The 20716-nt window shown below is 40.0% G+C and overlaps 1 protein-coding gene across 15 annotated transcripts in view; it reads left to right on the forward strand.

The window, feature by feature from the left end:
- OCRL (OCRL inositol polyphosphate-5-phosphatase) overlaps positions 1-20256 on the forward strand; it is a 52299-nt gene extending 32043 nt beyond the window's left edge. For 10 of the 15 annotated variants that reach the window (XM_078362262.1, XM_078362267.1, XM_078362264.1 and 7 more), the window contains exons 16-24: positions 1581-1691; positions 2338-2503; positions 2756-2991; positions 12059-12082; positions 14696-14812; positions 15864-15948; positions 16567-16694; positions 17515-17626; positions 17826-20256. In XM_078362262.1, the coding sequence (XP_078218388.1) occupies positions 1581-1691; positions 2338-2503; positions 2756-2991; positions 12059-12082; positions 14696-14812; positions 15864-15948; positions 16567-16694; positions 17515-17626; positions 17826-17950 (1104 nt within the window). In that variant the 3' untranslated portion in view covers positions 17951-20256. The remainder of the gene's footprint in view (positions 1-1580; positions 1692-2337; positions 2504-2755; positions 2992-12058; positions 12083-14695; positions 14813-15863; positions 15949-16566; positions 16695-17514; positions 17627-17825) is intronic. The other 5 variants (XM_078362268.1, XM_078362273.1, XM_078362270.1 and 2 more) reach the window with 1 other exon arrangement.
- Positions 20257-20716: the final 460 nt, after the last annotated feature.

Genomic DNA, 20716 nt, shown 5'->3' on the forward strand with positions numbered 1-20716 from the left:
TTTTTTTACTTTTTGAGACAGAGTCTCACTCTTTTGCCCAGGCTGGAGTGCAGTGGCACAATTTTGGCTCACTTCAACCTTTGCCTCCCAGACTCAAGTGATTCTCCTGCCTCAGCCTCCCAAGTAGCTGGTATTTACAGGCACCCACCACCATGCCCAGCTTTTTTTTTTGTATTTTTAGTGGAGACAGGGTTTCACCATATTGGCCAGGTTGGTTTTGAACTCCTGACCTCAAGTGATCCACCCACCTTGGCCTCCCAAAGTGCTAGGATTACAGGCGTGAGCCACCGTGCCCAGCCTGATCTCATTCCTTTTTGTGGCTGCATAATATTCCATGCTATATATATATACCACATTTTCTTTATCCAGTCTATCATTAGTGGGCATTTGGGTTGGTTACATGTCTTTGCTATTGTAAGTAGTGCTGCAATAAACATAACGTGTGCATGTGTCTTTATAGTAGAATGATTTAGATTCCTTTGGGTATATACCCAGTAATGGGATTGCTGAGTCAAATGGTATTTCTGGTTCTAGATCCTTGAGGAATTGCCACACTGTCTTCCACAATGGTTGAACTAATTTACACTCCCACCAACAGTGCAAAAGCATTCCTATTTCCCAACAGTCTCACCAGCATCTCTTTTCACATCTTTTTAGAACCTTTGCTGCATGTATCAATTTTTTTGACATGGATTTTTGTGAAATGTCCTAGTCTAAAAAAGAAACCAATCTCTCAAGTTAAAATCTGTGTTAATTAAATTAAATTTGGCATTGGTTTGTATGAAGTTTTACTATTTAGAAAAACAAAGCTATATCAGGAAACTGAAAGTGCTGTGTCAGGTGGGAAATTTTTTTATCTATCAGTCGAGATGTGTTTATCCGTTGTCATGGTTTTACTCTAGTCTAGGACATTTTGTTTCAGCCGTTTTCTAAAATGGCTTTAGGTTCCATTTATTAATATATCTCTGCTATTATATAATCTGAGCAGTGATATTATGATTCTTGGCATTGTACATAGAATCTAATAGAATTAAAAGCTTTTTAATAATATTTTCTGCCACCTCACCAAGTTATGATTGTTAGAAACCTGTAATTGCCGTGTTTTGACACTGTCATTTTCTACAGTGCAAGAAATCATTTTTACCACAATCATCACATTTTCTCCACTACCAAATAACAATGAAGCAAGAAAATATTCTTCCCAAGTATTTATTATTGCCAAGCTTCTTAACATAGGGGTTCAACTTTTACAAGAGGTTAGCCAGGTAATCCTACCTTTCCCTTAAAGTGTGTGCTTCTGTAATGCTTTGTTGAATTTATATTTGCTTTAGTGACCTCTTAAAAATTGTTAGAGATGCTTGGAGATATAAAAATCGAGAGCACATAAAACTAAAGCAAGGATCTGTTTTCTTTCAGGTGAAAGTTGTAGGTGAAACAAGATATAGAAAGTGAGGATATTGTTTGCACCACAGTTTATTTTAAATGGTTGCTGTAATGACCAGTTTTAAATTGTGAGATAATCTCCAAGGGAGGTGAGCTAGAAACATATAAGACTGAAAAGAGAATACATTTTCTTTCAGGTGAAGGTTGTGGATGAACGAAGGTACCGGAAAGTCTTTGAAGATAGTGTACGCATCATGGACAGAATGGAAAATGACTTCCTTCCGTCCTTAGAACTCAGCAGGAGGGAGGTGAGCAAAAATACATGATCTCCCTGTCTACTGCCCACTGTGGTTAGCACAGAAGAAACTGCTACTTAGAAAAGGCAACATAGCAAAGTGGTTAAGCCCATGTTGCTGGCATCAAACTGTCTCCATTCCAGTCCTAGCACTGCCATTTATTAGATGTATGACCTCAGACAAGTGTCTTATGCGCTCAGAGCTGCAGTTTCCTTTTCTGGATTAAGGGGTAGTTGTAAGGATTATATGAATTAATACATGGGAAGCTCTCAGCACAGCACCTGGCACGTAGTAAGTCCTCTGTTGTTAGCTGCTCTTGTTTAATGTTTCAGACTTGCTAGTTAATTCATATCTCAGAAACCATGACTTGGTCACAGGATGAATGCTCTGAACCAAGGTTGGGTTACCCTCTTAGGATCCTAGGAATGATCAGAGTAGCCTGGAGAAGTAGCAAGAGCCACCTAACTCCTTCTCTGCTGGTGTGAGTATAATAATATATGCAAGTGGATGCTGTGAAGTTGGTGTAGTTGGTGAATGTCTATGGCATCTGCACACCTGTTTAACAATTACCTTATTCCTCATATCCTCCATGGAATAATCCAACTGACTTACTTCCCCTACTAGTGATGCATGTTTGTGTCTGTCTGTTATTCCCCAGTTTGTGTTTGAAAATGTGAAGTTTCGGCAACTACAAAAGGAGAAGTTCCAGATCAGCAACAATGGACAGGTTCCCTGCCATTTTTCTTTCATCCCTAAACTTAATGACAGCCAGTACTGCAAGCCATGGCTTCGGGCTGAACCCTTTGAGGGCTACTTGGAGCCAAGTGAGTTTTCCCTTTACCGTTGTCTCTGCTTGATGTCCTCATGACTCCCATCCTTGGTATAACTTCCTGTTTTCTAACCACATGTCTCTTACCTTTACTGTCATATTGGTTATACCTCTATTGTGTGTCCTATCTTTTCCCCATCATTGCTTAATGATTTTTTTAGAGGACACTTTTCTGTTGGTTCTTATACTCTTTTTGCTTTCCCATTGGAAGTTTTTCTATTACCATGTATCATCTCTTACATTTCAGATGAGACAGTGGACATTTCTCTTGATGTGTATGTCAGCAAAGACTCTGTAACCATCTTGAACTCAGGGGAAGATAAGATTGAAGATATTCTTGTCCTTCACCTGGATCGAGGCAAAGATTACTTCTTGACCATCAGTGGAAATTACCTCCCAAGCTGTTTTGGTACATCTTTAGAGGCTTTGTGCCGCATGAAAAGACCAATCCGGGAAGTTCCAGTTACTAAACTCATAGACTTGGTAAGAACTGTCTCAAGATATACACCTCTTTTACATTTAATTTTCATAATACTTAAGTGATGTCTCTTTGTGCTTTCTGTCCTCTTTTGGCTGCAGGGAATGTCAAATGATAAGAATGTCACTCTATTCTAGCACTGTTTTTGATTAGGTTAAGCCTAAGGAAAGAGGGGGGATTAATCTGCAGTTGGCTCTTGTTGGGAGTACAATAGATAATACTAAGCTCACCAAATAAGATTAAAGACTCCCCTCTCAAAGGTAGAATGCTTATTTGTTAAGCTCTTCATATTCTTCAGTCACTTTTGTATAAATTAGCATGTACGTGAGGTATGCTAAGTGGGGCGGGCAGAATTATCCTCCCAGAGCATATGAGACAACTGAGGCACAGAGACATTGACTTGCCCAAAGTCGAATACCATCAGTTAGTAACAAATCCCAGATTTCCTGACTCCCAGCTTAGTATTCCTTACTAACACCACATTATATCTAATCAGAGTCAAACTTTGCTACTTATGGAAGCATAGAACTCTACCGGAACCCTGGAGTACCTAAATCAGAATCCCTGGGGAGCTGATTACAGGCATCTTCACGTCTGGCAATAGAATCAGAATCTCAGGATGTGGAGCTTACAAATCTGCATTTTATCCGCATTCCAGATACTTATATTGTACATTGAAATTTGATACTTATTTAATGTGACGTGCTTAAGAAAGGAAAGGAGGTTGATTTTCCCATCTCTCCCCAAGCCAAGCTATAATATTAATAATTTTATGAAGGAAGTACTTACTATCTTCAGTAACATAAATTGATTTAGTAATAAAGTTCATTGTGTTAAGAAATTTCCTTCTAAATGAAAATATTGTTGGATTGTATGCAGTTCTCTTTGGGCTACAAAAGTATATTCTTGGTCTTTTACCAAAGAAAATTAGGTGAGGTGACAGCATACATTGTTCTTACTGTTAGTATTCACATGGTCTTTAGGCCAGAGCCAGTGATTGTATCTATCTAGCAGGGAGGTCTAGACCAGTGAGCAGGCTTCTCTGGCTTGTCTGAGTCTGATCTGTTCTGTTGCCATGGAATTGTTTCAGCTGTGACTCAGATAGCAGATTAAAACACTGAGTCCAGCCCTGGCATTCTTTTTGGAATTATACTTATTTCCCCCGGGCCCTCATGACTGAGTATATTACCTCTGTTTGAGAGAGAACCATTTTTTTCAAAAATTCATATCTTACCATTCTGTTGTTTTTCATGATAATTGTTTCCCTCCTAACATTATATTTCTGTCTTTCATATTTTACTATTTCACCTTTTAAAATGCACTTTGGATGAAGTTATTTTTCCTTATTTCTCCTACCCCCTTTCCTTCATCTCAAACATCATTTCCCAGCTTTCTTTGTCCCAGCTTTTTCTTAAGAAAAATGTCAAATGTGCAGAAAAATGGAAAGAACAGTACAGCACACCCCCACATGCCTTCTGTATGTATAATACACACAGATTTTTTTGCTGTGTCATGAAAATTAAGTGGCAATATGTCACTTTACTACTAAACACTTCAGCCTGCATCTCTTAACAGAAAGGACAAACTTAAGCGCAATACCATTATTATGTATAAGAAAACTAATAGTAATCCATAGTATCATTTAACATTCGGTCCATATTCAGATTTCTTCAGTTGTCCCAAGAATTTCTGTTACACCTTTTTTTTTTTGAGACAGAGTTTCGCTCTTGTTACCCAGGCTGGAGTGCAATGGCCCGATCTCGGCTCACCGCAACCTCCGCCTCCTGGGTTCAGGCAATTCTCCTGCCTCAGCCTCCCGAGTAGCTGGGATTACAGGCACACGCCACCATGCCCAGCTAATTTTTTGTATTTCTGGTAGAGACGGGGTTTCACCATGTTGACCAGGATGGTCTTGATCTCTTGACCTCGTGATCCACCCGCCTCGGCCTCCCAAAGTGCTGGGATTACAGGCATGAGCCACTGCACCCGGCCAGTTACACCTTTTATTAAACCAAAATCCAGTCGGGTTCATGTAATATTTGGTGAGGTCTCTGAAGTCTCTATTGCAGTAGTACAGTTCCCACTTACTTTCTTTAGTGACACTGACTTTTTTAAGAGTCCAGTACAAATGTCCAGTCAAGTCTCCACCATTTCCTACATTCGTCTGGTTTCTTCTTTTTTTTTTCTTTTTAAACTTATCCCTTTTATACTCTCTTCTTCCCCCTTACCTCGTGTAAACTGGAACCTATCATTATTTTTGGTCAAAGTCAATGAAGGTATTAGAATATCTTTGCCATTAATATGAAAACCTTTGCAGTTTTTCATATTAATTCTGGGATTGGCCAGAAGAGGGTCAACTGGCATAAGGTTTTATGTAAAGTATAGTATCAGGTAATTCTACCATGTTTGCCCATGAAAAGAAAGTAACCAAAGTCATTAGAGGAATGAATGGCTCTTTGGGAAGCCTTTTTTTTTTTTTTTTTGAGATGGAGTCTCGCTCTGTCACCCAGGCTGGAGTGCAGTGGTGCTATCTCAGCTGACTGCAACCTCTGCCTCCCGGGTTCAAGTGATTCTCCTTCCTCAGCCTCCCAAGTAGCTGAGATTACAGGCACCTGATAACTTTCCTGGCTAATTTTTTTATATTTTTAGTGAGGCGGGGTTTCACCATCTTGGTCAGGCTGGTCTTGAACTCCTGACCTCAGGTGATCCGCCCGCGTCGGCCTCCCCTGGATTACAGGCATGAGCCACCGTGCCCGGCGGGAAGCCTTTTTCCTTTTTGTGTACGAGTGATGCAGGGTTAAAATAATAGAACACTGGTCATTTTTAATTATATAATTTCTGAGTTTTTATTAAATTGTATGTCATTTTTCTTTTAAAGCTTTTATTTTGTAGGATTTAGGGTTCTGATTTCTTTTCACAGTCTGTTGCATTTCAGTGTTATTAAATTTCTGTATCTCATTGATGAGGAAATTGTCTATACAGGTTGATTATCCATTATCCAAAATGCTTGGGACCAAAAGTGTTTCAGATTTCAAATGTATGCATTATATACTTACCAGTTCAGCTTCCCTAATCTGGAAATCTGAAATGCTCCAATGAGCATTTCCTTTGATCATCATGACAGTACTCAAAAAAGGTTAGAGTTCGGAGCATTTTGGATTTCCGGATTAGGGATACTCAACCTACATTAGTGTAGAAGAGTAAGCAAGAAATCTGAAGTAATTAGTACCCCATCTTTAATACCTTCCCACTGTTGTGACTTGATTTTAACCTTCAGAAATGATTCCTCAGGTATAATTTTCATGTTTTTCCCCCAAAACCCAATATCATATTTCAAATCTCATGAGATGATGCTATCAATAATGGTACCTGCCCTCTATTGTATTTGCTCTAAAATGTTGGTGAAGCCAGAAGTGAGTTTAATGTATGTGTTGTCTCTCTATGTCCTGTTTTAGAAAGATCCTTTTCCCACCAAATGCAGAGTGAAATAACTGACATAATTATTTTTCATCCTTCCTGCCCTTTTCATGACAGTGACTTTGCAACTCCTAGAATAGTTGGGATTAGCACAGGTAGGAAACAGATGAAAGTCTACCATTTGTAATCATCTTTATTCTTTTTCAGAATTAAGATAGATTTTTCTGTTGTATTAACTAGAATATTAAGTAGCAAATAATCATCAATATTGATTCATTACACACTGGACACAAAGTATGATGGAGTTTATGTGAGTTCCTATAATTTAGTGGTGATGAAAGTATACTTGCATGCACAATATGGCTACATTTTAAGTCATGGTTATTAGGGAGTTTGGTTAAAGATAATCTGAACATTAACCACCTTTACTAGCTAATATCTGGTGTGCTTGGTAAATCAATATTTTGGAAGGTCATTTAAAGTTAGTATTATGCAGGCTATAGTTTGTATTAACAAAAGATTCCTTCCCTATGTTGTTTATTCAAGCCCTTGTATGCTATAAAAGCTTATTGATTGACCAGCTCATTCCTGTAGAGATGAGAATCAGCCTGTTTTAATTTTAATGAATATTTGATACATGTAACATTAACATGACTGAGAAATAAGTTTAGCAAATAAGAATAAATTGATCTAGGAAGGTGATTTGGGATTAGTTATAGAAGTATTTTCAGTCAAATCCAAGTACTTAGGAAACATGTTTTAATATATTGAGTGAGCAGGCTCTTCCGGGCATAAGGGACATCTTGAATAAAGGGTAGAAGGTGAAAGTGACAAGACCATGTATGAAAAATTGTAAGATTTCCCTGGGACAAGTGAAGATTAAGGATAAGAATGTATGAAGCTGGTTAGGGAGAATGGGGCAGGTGGTAGAGAGTCCTGAAGTCCTTAGGTAGCTTATGCTTGAGCCAGAGGGTATCTAGAACCATCAGAAGAGTTAGTGCTGATTAGTATGAGGTTGCAAATTGATATAGTTGGAAAAACATTCTGATGTTCCTTGTAGAATGCACTAGTTGAAAGAAGACAAGATTTGAACTTGCCGGATCTGGCTAAGTTATAAATACAGAGATGAAAAAAGCTGAAGGGTGGGTGGAGAAACTGTATTTGCTTGGGGATGTGTCTGTTGGGAGAACAGTATCAAAAATTTGAAATAACAGGAATAACTTGTTAATTTGTCCATAGTGTTTTTTTCACTATGCATTTACTTCGTCTTACTGATCTAACCATCCATTTCTTACTCTGTTAAGTATATGGCTTGTGTTTCTTCTCTATTTCATATGACCTAATCCTTTTTAGAACTTCGTTGTCCATTCAGTTTTCTGCTTTTTATTTTCAAATTTGGATCTTCCACCTCTAATTGACTCTTTTATTATATTTTAGCTGCATTTACCACAGAGAACATTCTTCTGAGGGTGAATGGTGGGGTGAAGAATGATTTGCATTACATTTGCTATGTGCCAGTGTTGTACCACTGGGAAAATCTTGAACTAAGTTCCCCCTTTAAAAAAAAAAAAAAAAAAAAAAATATATATATATATATATATATATATATGTATATATGTATTTTTATTGCATTTTAGATTTTGGGGTACATGTGAAGAACATGCAAGATTGTTGCATAGGTACATACATGGCAATGTGGTTTACTGCCTTCCTCCCCATCACCTATATCTGACATTTCTCCCCATGTTATCCCTTCCCAACTCCCCACCCCCTGCTGTCCCTCCCCTAGTTCCCCCAACAGACCCCAGTGTGTGATGCTCCCCTCCCTGTGTCCATATGTTCTCACTGTTTGATACCCGCCTGAGTGAGAACATGCAGTGTTTGATTTTCTGTTCTTGTGTCAGTTTGCTGAGAATGATGGTTTCCAGGTTCATCCATGTCCCTACAAAGGACACGAACTCATCATTTTTTAATGGCTGCATAGTATTCAGTGGTGTATACGTGCCACATTTTCCCTGTCCAGTCTATCCTTGATGGGCATTTGGGTTGGTTCCGAGTCTTTGCTATTGTAAACAGTGCTGCAATGAACATTCGTGTGCATGTGTCCTTATAATAGAACGATTTATAATCCTTTGGATATAAACCCAGTAATGGGATTGCTGGGTCAAATGGAATTTCTGTTTCTAGGTCCTTGAGGGATTGCCACACTGTCTTCCACAATAGTTGAGTTAATTTTAAATGTAACCCTTGTATACCCTTTTGCAAAGAGTGGGCATCTCTGCTCTTTAAAATTGGTTGAACTAAGTGATTCATAGTAGAAACCTTAGGATTACCATAGGAGTAAGCTGTTTACTAATAAAGGTTAAGTGATATTTCTATTTTCAAAATTGAGACTAGGGTTGAATTCAATGTAATTTCTATGTTATTTCTTTATGCTTGTGCCTAGAGAAGTAAATCTCTTGTCCCTCCATCAGTATTTAATCAAAGTCCTTTTGATTCTTCTTTCAGTTTTCTATTGTATTCATTCATTTGAATGAATATTATATTATATATAATATATAATAAAAGATATATACATTATATACATATATAATTTGTAAGTATATTAAAGGTTATATATAATACATATAACCTTTTATTAATAATAATTAATAACCTTTTATTATATGTATTATATATAATATAACCTTTAATATACTTACAAATTATATATGTATATACTTACAAATTTTACACACACACACACACACACACACACACTTTCCTTTATTACTTGTTTACCTTCTTCTGCTTGACCTACCTTGGTAGCCTTTGAATGATCCCTTTGTGTGTGTGTGTGTGTGTGTGTGTGTGTGTCTCTCTCTCTCTCTCTCTCTCTCTCTCTCTCTCTCCCTCCCTCCCTACCCCCTTCAATTTTTCCTATTCAGAGCTGTCAGATTGATCTTTCTGCATTACTGCTTTGGGGTCTATCCCTTCCTTGCTTAAAGGTAGTCGATGGCTCCCACATGCTTGCTGAATACAGTCCAAATTTCTTAATCTGTTACGTAAGGTCCCCCCAAGTCTGACTTCAACATACCTTTTCAGATTTATTTCTTCCTGTTTTTCTCAGCATTCTCCATGCCTCCCACAAAGAGATGACTAACTTCTTCCTAATCATAATTTGTGATTTACCATCTCTCCGTGCCTTTTGTTTATTTCTGCTGTTCCACTTGTAATATTCTCTCCTCATCTCTAAAATTCTGTGAGTCTTTTAAAGGGCTAGTAGTGACTTATTGAGAACTCTTATTCATAAATTATAACAATAGCAGTCTGTAAACTCTGGAACTCTTCAGCCCAACTGAGTTGCAAACCAGTCAGGGACAAACCAGTCAGGGACAAACCAGGTCTTTCTCCTTTATATATCCATTTCTCATGCCTTCCCCTGCAAAGGCATTTTAGCGCAATGCCTTGTACCAGAGAATGGCTGCTGTGCAAAGAAAACTTTTTTGAGAGCCTAGTTTGATAGGTTAGTATATACAATCTCTGTCTAGTTTTATTCATATCATGTATCACATATTCATGGGAGGAAAAATATAAAGTGTGTCAGGTGGATTGTCTATTTGATAACAAGTCCTAAATTTTATAAGAGGTTCTAGTCCAAAATTGCATCAAATTGGACATTTGGCACTCAGAATTAATTTGACATTAAAAGGTATTATAATCACAATCCTATAAATACCATATAAAGCACATATTCTAATTACTTTATTTCATGTGATTATTTAAGAGTCTAGGTAAACCCACCAAGGCATGTTTAATTTGTAAAGTATCTACCAATACGGAAACACGTAATCACCATGGATAACATTAGTTTGCGGGAAATGCATTCAGTATTACCACTTAGAATCCCAAGGAGCACATACTTTTCCTCTTCCCCCTTCCTACTCCCAGCCCCCGTGCATCTCAGACAGTAAGATTGGTATTTCTCCTTTTACCTATCAGAACTGAGACATGTAATTTAGACTTGAGTGCTTAGTGATCCGTGGTCAGATTGGAAACAATCCAGGTTGGGAGGCACTGAGGGGGTATGCGGAACTTTGAGGGCCCCAGACCTTCTGTTGGCCTACTGCCCCATTACTCCTTGTTTTATGCTGCTTCAAGGTAAATATTATCCCTGTTTTAGGGATGAAAAAACTGAGGCTCTATAAAGTTTGGTAACTTGTGTGAGGGCTACACAAAATTGCTAAGAGGTATAACAAAGACTTGTACCCAAGCCTATCTAACATCAGTGCCTATACTCTTTCCATTAGTCATGCTGTCTTTTAAGTGGGGTTTCTCCCCACTTAACTGTCCTTAGCCTGTTATGGAGAATATATTCTCACAGTTTTCCCCTACCTCTCTGTCCAGAAAGCATTCACATTGCCCTTTTTGAATTGTCTAAGGGAACATAGTGATAATGACTGTCAAATTGGTCAGACCTGGGAACCAATCCTGATTTAGCCACTTACTACCTAATAGTAAGTGTGGCCTTGGACAAATAATTTCAGCTTTCAGAGCTTCTGTTTCTTCATCTGTAAGATGGGAATAATACCTGCTTTGCACATGTGTATGGATTAAATGACGTATATAAGCACTTTGCACAGTTCCTGGTACATGACACATGCTCCGTAAGCGGTGGTGGTAGTTAACATTGCTGCTATTATTATTTGATTGTAATAACAGCATAAAAGACAGGAAGATTAAAAAGATAGGCTGGGCGCGGTGGCTCACACCTGTAATTCCACCACTTTGGGAGGCCAAAGCAGGTAGATCACGAGGTCACAAGTTTAAGACAGCCTGGCCACGATGGTGAACCCTTCTCTCTACTAAAAGTACAAAAACTAGCCTGGTGTGATGGTGGGTCCCTGTAATCCCAGCTACTCGGGAGGCTGAGGCAGAGAAGTGCTTGAACCTGGGAGGTGGAGGTCGCAGTGAACTGAGATTGGGCCACTGCATTCCAGCCTGGGAGACAGAGTCTTACTCTGTCTCAAAAAAAAAAAAAAGATACCTTCTTACCTATCCCCTGCTTCTCTTTTTTCTCTTACACCCAACAGGAAAATAAAAATAGGGGATAATGATGGATCTTTGGATCCGCAAAGGTCTGAAGTGAAATTCATTTTAGTTCAGAAGAACCTTCAAATCTGGGCACTCTGGGGACCTTTGAGGAGGGGAGTGGGTACGGGGATATAGAAAGGAATCTGGAATGGTGCTTAGGAGGCTGGCTGGGGTGAGAAGAATGAAAATGGAAAGTAGAGTGGTAACCACATTCTTCCATTGAGGTATATACCTCAATGCATCTGCCTCCAAGCAGCAGACAAAGAAGAAGAGATATCAGGGGCATTTGGTTGGGTCAGTTGGCAGCTGCCAAAGGGCACAGAAGTCTAGAACTACACATGTTTCTTGAGTGATGTTCTCAATAAACTGCACAAAAATTTAAAATGTACAGTAGAGAGTTTTGCATATGAAGAATGTATTTCATTTTCAACAATCATAATTTATTTGAAGAATTCAAAGCTGTTTAAAGCATGTATATCTGGTAAGATAGTGAGTTCTAATACTGATCTGTTTCTAATTCTGTAAATTAATTCTAATCATATTCTGTCTGTCAATGGCTTTCTTTTCCTGCTCCGCTCTCAGGAAGAAGACAGCTTCCTAGAAAAGGTAATGCAATCCATTGGTGGTTATGAGAGTTTCCCTGTGCTTAATACTTAACTGTGTCCCTGGAATTTGTCCCTAGGCGTTCCCTTATCAGAGGCCTCTGACTTGGTGAGACTTCTCTAAAGTCCTGCCAGCTGTATTTAAGTGTGTTTGAAGTACAGGAAAGGTATTTACTGCATGAGTCAAGTCAGTGAGACTTGGTACATAAAAGCAGTAGGACTCAAGATTCCAGATTTGTATTTTTGAACTGAGAACTACAGAGCTGTCTTGATGTATCTGAACATGAATTGGAGGAGGGTACCAGTTAGTTGTTCTCCATTTCCAGTGACAATAAAACCAGAAGAAGTAGCTTTCTACTGCATTAAGAATGATTTGAAATGAATGATTATAGCAGTTAATTTCAGAAAAATACACGGATATGATCAAGAAATCGAGCATAGAGTAGAATCGTAGACCTGATCAAGATCATAAAAGATCATCTGGTTCAGCCCTCTGCCTTCAGACAGGTATTTTCTCCATTCTAATAGATGAGACAACCAAGGCCCAGAAGGGTTGAAAAACTTGCTGAAGTCATATAACCTCCCCACTTGGTGAAATTTAATGCATTTTGATGATGGGGATGGTATACTGTTCATGCTTCCGTTATTAACAGTAAATAAGGTGACAAGGTGTGTGCTTATCAGGCACTGAATGTGTCTTCTTGAAAGAAGACAAAGTACCTTGGTTTTCCTTTGAAAATTAGAGTTCAAGATGATTTGTGAACTTTTTCAAGTATTGTTTCTTGTGCATGATGTCTCTCTAGACTTCGGAGACACAGCTGTGGCATTCCACATTATCATGTAGGTATTGGAAAATGAATAGTAGATGCTGTATATAATCTGACATTTTATTAACCTTTTTAAACCACCAAGGTTTGAGACAGCTGTGCTTCCTAGCCCTTCCCTATTAAGAGCAGTCCATGTTCTGTCTTTTTATCTTAGTGCTTTGTGTTGCCTTAATGCCTTAGTACGGGAAAAGCTCCAGTTGGATGTCAGACTTTTTAAAAAGTACATGAATCAGTGCAGCATAATTTCTATATGGCAAGTATGGAGGTATCTGCTAAAGAGTCAGTACATGTGCTGCATTTGGTCCATAGAGTTAGCAGAGTGCTTGATGGACAGTGTTTTGGCTCAAATATCAGGTGGATGCTTGGATTTGATACTTGCAACTGGAAAGAAATAAAATGGATGAGCCACTGATAGACATTCTGGCAACTATTAGGAACATGAATATCAAGTGATAGAATCCCAGGGAAAGGAAGGAAGCAAACTGAATGTGAAAAAAAAAAAGATTTTAAATGGTAACCAACTGTCATACTCCCTTTCTCGTTCTTATTCCCTTAGAAAGACACAGCAGCTTTTAAAGGTCATCAGTGCTTGTTAAAGAACACAATGTTAAGAAGAGACCTCAGCTCGGCTGTAATGCAGTGTGGTCTCTGGGAAAGTAGTGACATGCTCCTTTTTTTTTTCTTTTGAAGCTACGTGACTGGGGGTTGTGGATGGAATTTACAAGTTGCACAATGTTGAGCAAGAATTTCTTAGTTAAACATACAGAATATATATGACCTCTAGCCGGAGGCAGGGGAGGAAGGAGAATGCAAAAACATCAGTCAGGGTTCTCTCCACTGGGATTTTTCTGAAGGCTGCCTTCAGATGCCTTTACTATTTCAAACATTTTTTCATGTAATTTATATTTGACTACATGAACATAAGATAACTTAGTTTATTTCCTAGCCATTTCCAATTCACATATAGTGATTGGTTTAATTTATGTCACTTCTTTTATGTCACTTCTGGGTTTTTCTCTTACGTTCTTTCAGAAGAATGTAACAGATAATAGAAAGATAGATAAAAGGAGTAAAAACCCCTAGAACCTTTGCTGAGCTATTCCTAGAAACCGCAACTTCTGGACTCAGATCTTAGACTTTTCATGGTATTTCTGCCTCTTGGTTAGCTGTATTCAGTTTGCTATTTTTGGACCTTAAGGCTTATGAGTTTTAGTGCCTTAAGATTAGAAGTTCCATCAAGCCTGAAGTATTCACATATGTGGGTCTCATGTTGGGGAGAGTTGTCTTTAATTCCTGAGAACTAAAGAAGCTCATTTAAATCAGCATTGAAAACAACAGTATCTGTTGTAAGACCTGAAGGAAGAGTAAGTTGGAAATCAACAAAAATCTAAGTGTAGACCCTGATCTCTCAAAGTACTATATGGACAATTGTAATGGTCCCCAAGTCACCAGTGCTGTATGGACTCCACTGTCACTATATCACTGGAGCACTGGTTCTCAGTGTCACCTTCAAAAGTATTTAAACAGAAGGCATCCACGTAATAAACATCATAAACTCAAATGAAATGCAGAACAATTAAGTGAAGCATTTAGGAAACGAGATCCTTTAACTGTGGGACTCACTATCAAGTGCCTTCTGACCAGGGGTGTCCCCAGTGAAAAGAAATGGAAAATCTTAAGAGATGAAGATCACATTGTACCTGCATGACCAGAATTTGAAAGGCTTTAAGTTATACACCAAAGTCTTTATTCTGAGACCCCTTTGATTCTTATCCCTTTTCATCTATTAGGAGAAATCCCTTCTGCAAAAGGTTCCTTTGGACGAAGGTGCCAACGAGAGACCCCTTCAGGTCCCCAAGGAGATCTGGCTTCTAGTAGATCACCTATTCAAACATGCCTGTCACCAGGTAAGTGAGAGTAGACCTTCCCTACAACTTCAGAAGGTGTGTAAATACTATAGGAAATTGTAACACCTCACATCAGCATAGTGCTTTTAACTTTCCCAAGCTACCTGCACACAGTGGCACTGTCAAATCAACCGGGTGGGTGGAAGTGTTCGTAATCACTGATGTCACAGCTGAAGCATGCAAAGCTAAGTTATTAACTAAGACCAAGGCCTGAGTTTAGTTATGGCAGAGCCAAGGCTGAATTAAGAGCACCTGTCTCCTGGCTACTCTTTTTTCCTTGGCAGCTGCACACCTGAGTCTATACTGCCTACTTTGGCTGTCACGTAGGCATTAGAGATCTTAAAATCCAAAGCAGGTTTTAAACCCATTTTCTTAACTTGGTCCTAATTTTTCTTTTAAATCCTATCTAAAATGCCACCCCAACTCATTTGCCACCAAAAGAGACAATTCTTGGGACTAAATTGAGAGGTAATGTTCTCTTATCTACTGAAGAGTAATATAACTTGAAAGCAAGGTTTAGTATGAGCCTGCAATTTCCTTCTTTCCCAGCATTCAGTAGTACTAGCATTTGAATGTGGTTATTCTGTTTGGACTCTGCCTTCTACTTCTTGTCAGGAGGCTCCAAATAGGCCAGACATGGTGGCTCATGCCTGTAATCCCAGCACTTTGGGAGGCCGAGATGGACGCATTGCTTGAGCTCAGGAGTTCAAGACTAGCTTGGGCAACATGGTGAAACCCCGCCTCTATAAAAACATTTAAAAAGAGGCTAGAAGTAGAATTCCTGGTTTCCTAATCTAGCCATCTAGTCCCCTGCCTGATAAGGTATAGGCTACAACTTTTGAAACAATCATTTTCTTATTTGAAATGATGTTTCACACAATTAGAGAGATGATATAGGAAAAATGTGCTGTTTTCACACCTCCATTTGTAATTACTAACACACATACCACCCTTCCCTTTTGCTTCCTGCTGCTCTTCTGATCCTTGGGTATAATCATAATCTCAGGAGTGATTACCATGCCTGTTCCCTTCATTCTGACTTCTTTGGTAGGAGGACCTGTTCCAGACCCCTGGAATGCAGGAAGAGCTCCAGCAGATCATTGATTGTCTGGATACCAGCATTCCTGAGACAATCCGTATCCTTTGCAACCAAAGCTGAAGAAGCTGGATGAGTACTTGGTCAAACTCTTCTTCACATCCACATTTGATTTTTGTGGTTCTATATTTATTTTCTTTGTAATGTCTTTTATTATAAGATAACTACTGACTATCCAATTGTTTCTCATTTCCTTTCAGGAACTTTTGACCTCTTTCCATATCCAGCTCTTACTAAAAGGAAGCAAGGGGTAGATAACAGTGATTTTTAAAAAGCATGGGGCATAGAAGCCACAGCACTGGTACTGTACTCCTTGAGGTGATCAGTTACTCCTGCCACCACCCGTACTGTTGACAGGGCAGGGAGAGGGATGGGAAACATGGGTAGCTGGTTTATAGGACTGGTCCAGTGTGAACTGTCATTCTGCAGGCTATATTCCCCTGACTCTGAAGCTGGGCCAAAGCTGCCAAGAGTCTTTGACCAATTCCATAACAACTCAGCGGCAGGGCACTTAAACCAATGAAATATCAAACCCCCATTAGGATCCATGTGCCCTAAATAAGAGGAAATCCCTGCAGGAGCTTGAGGAAAGGGGCCAGTTGGGTCTCTGTGTGGCCTTTCTCCTGGAGCCCCTTTCCCTTGACTGAAGTTGATTCAGCTGGCAGCAACCACTCTGTGGCTGAAGCACTGCTCATTTTCTTGGAAGCCCTACCAGAGCCAGTCATCTGTTACGAGCTGTATCAGCGATGTCTTGACTCTGCTCATGATCCCCGGATCTGCCGACAGGTGAGTTCTACTGATCTGAGGACATGTTTGACGCAGGTTCCCCCATAGAGAAGTTGTCAGTTTTACAGAGCCAGATAGGCAGCCAGCTGTCTGGTAGGATGGGTCTGGATTTGTTATTAATGGCAGGACACCAACATTGAGAGTTGCCACTTTTATATTATAGGTTATTTCCCATGATATTGGCCATCTTTTTTCCATTGGCCTATTTCTGTTTACAGAAAACATAGTGGGGTGGATCCCTCTACTCTGGGGTAAATTGGTGAAGCTAATTGTACATGGAATTCTGGCTGACATTACCAGGAAGGATGGGTGACACTTGGGAGCCTTTCTTCTTTTTCTCTTCTTGGTGTATGTTTTTAATCCTGAAATGATTTTGATGCACAATAGCTGAGAGTACCTGCAAACTGGACTAGTGAGTATTGGGAGGAGTCCCCATCCATGCTAAGTGACACTGTCAAGAAAACCATTCAAAAAAAGGAAAAGAAAACCATTCAGCTTGGTAGATGCCATGGCTATACATGTCTGTGGAAATGGGAAAAGAGCAGATGAACACCGACCTGCTTGTGAAGCAGGGTGTGTGTGTGAATGTGTGATGACCACATGGCCTGGTCATTGAGTGGACGGGGATCAAACAGTCCAGCTGTTCTTACTTTGAGGTTATAATTTGGAAGGTGTCATGTTGGCCATGAGGAGACAACAGAAGTTAGATGAAATGGGTCCTGTACAGGTTGGATTATAGACTATTACGGCAGCTGTAAGTTCTTCTTACTCCCATCTTCCACCTGTTTTTCTCACTGCCTACCCCTGTTTTTAAAAACAGGTGATCTCCCAGCTTCCGAGATGCCATAGAAATGTTTTCCGTTACCTGATGGCATTCCTTCGAGAACTCTTAAAATTCTCTGAATACAATAGCGTCAATCCCAACATGATCGGTAAGAGTGCTTCATGCTGCATGGGGTGTTCGTTGAGAACACTCTGTGTGCATTGCATACAGTGTATACCTTACTGCATGTGCAGGCACATGGCAGTCACCTCCCAACTACAGTCCTTGTCCCCAGGCCCTCCAGCCCTGAGGTTTTGCTTAGGTTATGTCTGACAAAAGTTTCCACTTGTCTTTCTCTTGCCTTCTAGCTACTCTCTTCTCTAGTCTTCTCCTGAGGCCTCCACCCAACCTTATGGCAAGACAGGCTCCAAGTGACCGCAAGCGTGCTATTCAGTTCCTTCTGGGCTTTCTGCTTGGGAGCGAAGAAGACTAAGGCTTTTACTGTTCTCTGAGATTCTAGAAGCAGACAATATTGGGCTCCAAGAATTTCAGAATGATCTAAAAAGTCATGCCACAGGAAGGGTCTATTGCAGAATTTCAGGTTCTGTTTATAGTAAAAAGGAAGAGCATTTCCTAACCCCTCCTTTACCATATCCTACATAGTAAAATACTTTTAGACTTATATTGCCAAGCCAAAGTTACCATATTTTGGTGTTTTTGTGTTTTCTCTTTATAAGGCAAGAAGATCTGTATTTACACTCCTTTACTAGGGATGTGTTTGTTGCCCTCCTACCCAATTGTCATGATTGTCCTTAGTACCCTAGGCCTAGATTCTGAGATGTTCCCATTTTAGGCCTACAAGCACTACTTGCTGTAGCTGAGACTTGTCTAGAGTCCTTTGGATGATGCACTTTTGACCCACCCCTTCCCGGATCACTCCCTCGCACTCCACTCCCCTCGTTCTGTCACTTTGAACGAAGTCTGAGTGAGGCCAGTGACTCCTTGGGTGTCCTCAACAGTGAACTCACTGTCTGCGTGCAGATGTTCCATGCGTTTGTGCATTTCTACTACAATGGCGTCTTTATGTCTCTGTAATATTGGCCTTTTCATGGCTCTGCACTGGGTAGAACTGTATTCTCTTATCTCAGATCACATTTAGAAGCATAACTTTAGGGACTATTAGAGATGGCATCCCATCGATGTGAGAGAATCACAATCAGAATGGAAGCACTTTGAGTATCTGAAGAGTGAGAGCATTCATGTTTGATAGGTCCTGCTTCCCACTATCCTTTTCCTGTTATTATTCAAATTTTACACAAGGACTAATCCTGGGTGTCTGTGAGACCCATCTCCTGCCTAGACATCTATCTCCAGAGCAACACTGGCCCCATAGTAGAGGGAGTCTTGCATCTCAGGCAGGCCCATCTAGAGCTATTGCTCCTTCCCACAGCAAAGGTATTGCGGATGACCCTTAGAATTCATTCTCTGGTCTTCTGAAGTACTAAGGGCAGATGTCACCTCCTCCCTTAGCAGGACTGACTCTGGACTCTACAACCAGCTCCTGCACGTAAAGGGTTTAGAGACTCCTCTTGGCTCCCAGTCACCATATCCAGTGTTCTGTAAAGAGACTGGCCAACAGGACCAACCAGGCACCTTACCTCTCCCATCCAAGATGATCCTCTGAGCTTGTCATTTATTCAAGCTCTGTGGTACAGCCTTTTTAAAAAAATTAATCTATTTTGATTGACAAACAAACCACCAACCACTGACTGCAAAACTGCCTGAGGCAGTTGGCTTCCTCCTGGTTTTCTTTTGTTACAACCACCCTTGCCTGTTAACATTAAATGCAAGGAGCATAACCTACAGGCTCTCTGTGCGATCCTGGGCATTGACTCCGTGACGTTTCTAGCATATCCAAGGCACCACCAGTGAATGGTTCTTTATTTCCCCCATCTCTTCAAAGTCGAGTTTTGTAGCAAAAAAGAAAAAAGTACGTATTCTGCAATATGGCTAAACCCTTTCCTGATTGAGAGTTAAAGCAATAGGAGTCAAGGTACTATTGCCACAGAGCTGGAGATACGATAGGCCAGGGGCTGGGTGTTGAACTTAGTTAATGGATGACTGAGAGCAGAACAGATTAGTCGTCTCCACAAGGCCAGAAAGTGATCACAAAAAGAGGCAGATGATAGACACTGGGGTCATGTCAAACCACAGGGAAACACCTTTCCCGGGCTTGTTTTCTAGCATATTGCTGACCTGGGATCTTTGGGTGATCAAGGGTGTGGTTAGTGGAGGCTCTGCTGCACGTGTGCAGTATCTGATCTGTTTCTCTATCAGGTCAAAACACTAAGTTGATGTACTGCCTCAGCTTTTTTTCAGCTCATCCTGGAACATATACAGGGTTGAGAGTCTTAGACAATCTCTAGGTAGAGGAAACAAGACATAGACCCAGACAGAAGAAATCTGCATCCCTACCGTGCCTATTCCAGCACCCCAACCTGTAATTCCCAAGTCCTCTAAGGCATTAATTTGTAGCTGCTCTGAAATAAGGATTTCAGATTCACCTGGTAGGGAAAAACTCTGCACCTGCTGTCTAGGGAAGAAATGGTTCAAATCCATGTGGTGACATTGCATTAGTTTCCCTTTCACTGTTTTCTTATTCTGTAATTGTTGTTATATTTCCCAAAAATGTCTTGATCACTAAGCAAAGCTGCTAGTGGGATTCTATATTTCATGTCATCTTTTTTATTATAATTTATTGCAAATTTTTTTCTGAATAAATATATGTTGTGTGAAAAAGTGAAGTGTGATTTTGGTGAGGAAGCACTCAGGAGGGAGGGCTTATGTGTCACTGGGTTCCATCCAACTTGACTGCAGTCCTCATCAGCTGTGCCTGCACTGTCATCACCTGTCTTACAGGGAAACACCATTTAGAAGGATTCTTTGTATATTCACCCTCAGAGATAAGAAGAAACTATGCATTTTCAGAGGCTACTAAAGGCATCCTATACTTTCAGAGGCCACTAAAGGCATCCTATACTTTCAGAGGCCAGCCAAGTACCCTTATTTTAACCCTAAGGATTCAGGCAACAAAACAACTCAATTAGAGGAAAGGATGTTGATTCTTAATGCATGTAAATGTCACACTAGGTGAGATCTGTGATCCCTCCAGCCCCAGAAACCTGACAAAGCCTAACATACCCTAATATACCCATTCGGGGAGAACCCAGTTACCCCTGCTCACATAGTCTCAGTAGTT

The sequence above is a fragment of the Callithrix jacchus genome, chromosome X, assembly GCF_049354715.1.
Source record: "Callithrix jacchus isolate 240 chromosome X, calJac240_pri, whole genome shotgun sequence".
In the NCBI taxonomy this organism is placed as follows: domain Eukaryota; kingdom Metazoa; phylum Chordata; class Mammalia; order Primates; family Cebidae; genus Callithrix; species Callithrix jacchus.